Here is a 2,982-nt window from a genome sequence, read left to right on the forward strand (position 1 = left end):
AAAAGAGGCTGACAGAGTTCTGTTTGAGTGATCCAGATGTGAAATATATTGGGATCCTGGTAGCTGGACAAGTTGGAGCAGGAAAGTCCAGCTTTATTAACTCTGTCAATAATGTCTTTCGAGGGCGGATCACCTCCTCAGCACTAGCTGTATTTTGTCTTCTTTTGTAGCTTAAAGGATTCCCCATCAGAAGTGGGGGGAGAAAATTGCCCTTCGTCTTCAAGGACATCATGGGTATGGAACCTGATGTATTGGCTGGGTCACAAAAGGGAAGACATCATCAACGCTGTGTTTGGACATGTGAAGGATGGCTATAAAGTAATAAAGCACTACAGTAATTGTAAAAATATTATTTTAATTAAAAATTTGTACTGTATGTGTGCAGTAGATATGACATTTAACATATTTTATTGAATTTCCAATTTTAGTTCAACCAGGAGCAGGCACTCAGTTATAATGATCAACATTACACCTGTGACCCCAACCTCTCCGACCAGTCTTTCTGCCTGGTTTATGTCATAGACGCAAATACAGTCCAGTTCACAGATGATCGTCTTATTGACAAGTTGAAGATCATCCGCCAGAGAATCAGTGATAAGGGTAAAATCTTCACTTTTCCGCTTGATTGTTTACACTATATGAAGGTCCAGAAAATGTGGTTCAGTTATGTGGATATATACATGCCTTTCAACAAACATTGCTATGAATTTGCTCAATTTTATTGAGAGGGGGAAAAAAACTTGTTAAAGAACCTCCACACTGTCTCTGCGTGTTCTGTAGGGATTCCTCAAGTGATTGTCATGACTAAAGTGGATGAAGCATGTCCTCTGGTCAAAAATGATCTCAGGAAGATCTACAGAAGCAAGAAGATAAAAGAGAAGGTATGTGATATTATACAAAGATGTATACTTTTACAGTTTGCACATGTTGATCTGGTTTTGTGTAACAGCCATGTCCAGTTTTTCTGACCTAACATCTGTTCCTGTCCAGATGGAGTTGTGCAGTGCTAAAGTGGGTGTGCCGATGAGCCACATCTTCCCAGTGAAGAACTACCATGATGAGATCGACACAAATGATGACACTGACATTCTGATACTAAAGGCACTTGAACAGATTGTTTAGATTGCCAATGACAGATTGGAGGATAGTGAAAGCTACTGACAAAAACCACATATGTTAAATAATAAAAAAAAAAAAAAAATGAAAAGTTATGTAAAAGTTATGTAAATCACAAAATAGAAATACAAGATGCTGCACTATTGTGCACATATTAAGCATTTTTACACCCATTTAACAGCATTAAAACTATTAAACTACCTAAACATGGTCATAGTGTCTGAATAAATCCTATTTAGTATTGAATTGTTTACCTGTCTCAATGATACATGTTTTATCATGTCCCCAATACAATGAATTAGGATATGTGAAGCAGTTCAGACTGAGAGAAAGTGTAATTAATTAACTAGCTTGAAAGTCATGTTGAAACCAGATCTATTCTTTGCGTTTCACTTCTGGTGTATTTCACTTCTGTCACCCAAAGTTCAAGCACAAGCTCAAGTTTTCTTGTGTTTAGGCCTGTCTGGTTTTCTGTTCGAAAATCATTTAACCACTTTCCAGACAGGTTTCCCCCAGGTTACTGCTATATCTACAACAGAGAAATTTCCTTTCCACCGCTGGGAGTCGCTAGAGAGCTGCATTCAGATTTCCAGCTGGTAGAAACGGAGTTACTTTTGTGTCTTTTGGAGTTACTTGTATGTGGAGTTACTTTTGTGTAGCCACAATTAACTGGTAAGAGACGACTCTTTCTATCGCAAGCCGTTTTAACATTTAATCTAAAAGCCGTGTTCTTCAAGCCATCTAGGGTAATAATATTTAATAATATTTAATAATATAAATTAGCAAGGTAGGCTAACATACAAAGCCAGTTATCCCTACTTGGCAATCAAATTAATTCAGCATATTGATGTATTGTATTACCATGTGGACTCTGATTGGATGGTGGAGAGGTACTCATGTTTATGTACTAATCTTTTTAAAGTGCCCCTATTATGCCTTTTCAAATATGATCTTTCATGTAGTGTTTCATGTAGCTGAATGTGAACATAAACTATCTGCAAAGTTGTGAAGCCGACAGTGCACGATACATAAAGTTATTGTCTATCAAAAAAAAAAAAAAAAAAAAAAAAAAAGTCAGCTCACATTTGCCTGCACCAGTCGTCAGCCATTCGAATCTTTTTCTGTTATGGCCACACCAGAGCCGTATAGAGAGAGAGTTGCGACAACTCCATTGACTCCAATGGACCAGTTTTTTACAGCAATGGCGGATCGTGGAGGCGCGCAATAGTTCCCGGAAGTTAGCGCTAATACTATCAACGCCATAGAGATGCAGCAGAAGAGACCGCTGTGATCGACTTTTACAAAGTAAGACATTTATAGAACAAAACTATATATTATCAGAGCAGTTAATTAAATTACCTTATGCATTAAAACGCATAATTCCTCACTAAATTAGTAGATTTAGGGGGGTATTATTCGTTCTCTTAAAGCAGTTTAATTCATCGTTGTGTAATTGAGGCTTTTAAACGTGATTTTTGCTGGTGGAAATATTAGAATTAAATTTATTGAAAAGGATGCTGATGTACCTAAGAATAAAATAGAGGCAGGCAATTTTCAGAATCATACCAGGCTAAATTACCAGAAATATATTAAATACCACTACTGTATACAGTTGAAGTCAAAAGCTTACATACACCTTGCCGATACTGCAAAATATTAATTAAAATAATTTATATTACCAAAATAAATACGTTTAAACATTGTTCATTTAGTACTGACCTGAACGAGATATTTCACATAAAAGATGTTGTTTACATATAGTCCATAAGAGAAAATAATAGTTACATTTATAAAAATGACCCAGTTCAAAAGTTTACATACACTTCATTCTTAATACTGTGTTAATATTGGTAAATTAATTCAAAT

At 35.9% G+C, this 2,982-nt stretch overlaps 1 protein-coding gene across 1 annotated transcript; it reads left to right on the plus strand.

Annotated features, from left to right (window-relative positions):
* On the plus strand, positions 1-1,122 carry LOC127166655 (interferon-induced protein 44-like). The gene is made up of 4 exons (XM_051112104.1): positions 1-318; positions 429-600; positions 781-881; positions 991-1,122. Exons 1-4 carry the CDS (start codon positions 247-249, stop codon positions 1,120-1,122), a joined length of 477 nt encoding a protein of 158 aa, XP_050968061.1. The 5' UTR covers positions 1-246.
* The last annotated feature ends 1,860 nt before the right edge of the window (positions 1,123-2,982 follow it).

This window comes from Labeo rohita, chromosome 1 (assembly GCF_022985175.1).
Source record: "Labeo rohita strain BAU-BD-2019 chromosome 1, IGBB_LRoh.1.0, whole genome shotgun sequence".
Classification (NCBI taxonomy): Eukaryota; Metazoa; Chordata; class Actinopteri; order Cypriniformes; family Cyprinidae; genus Labeo; species Labeo rohita.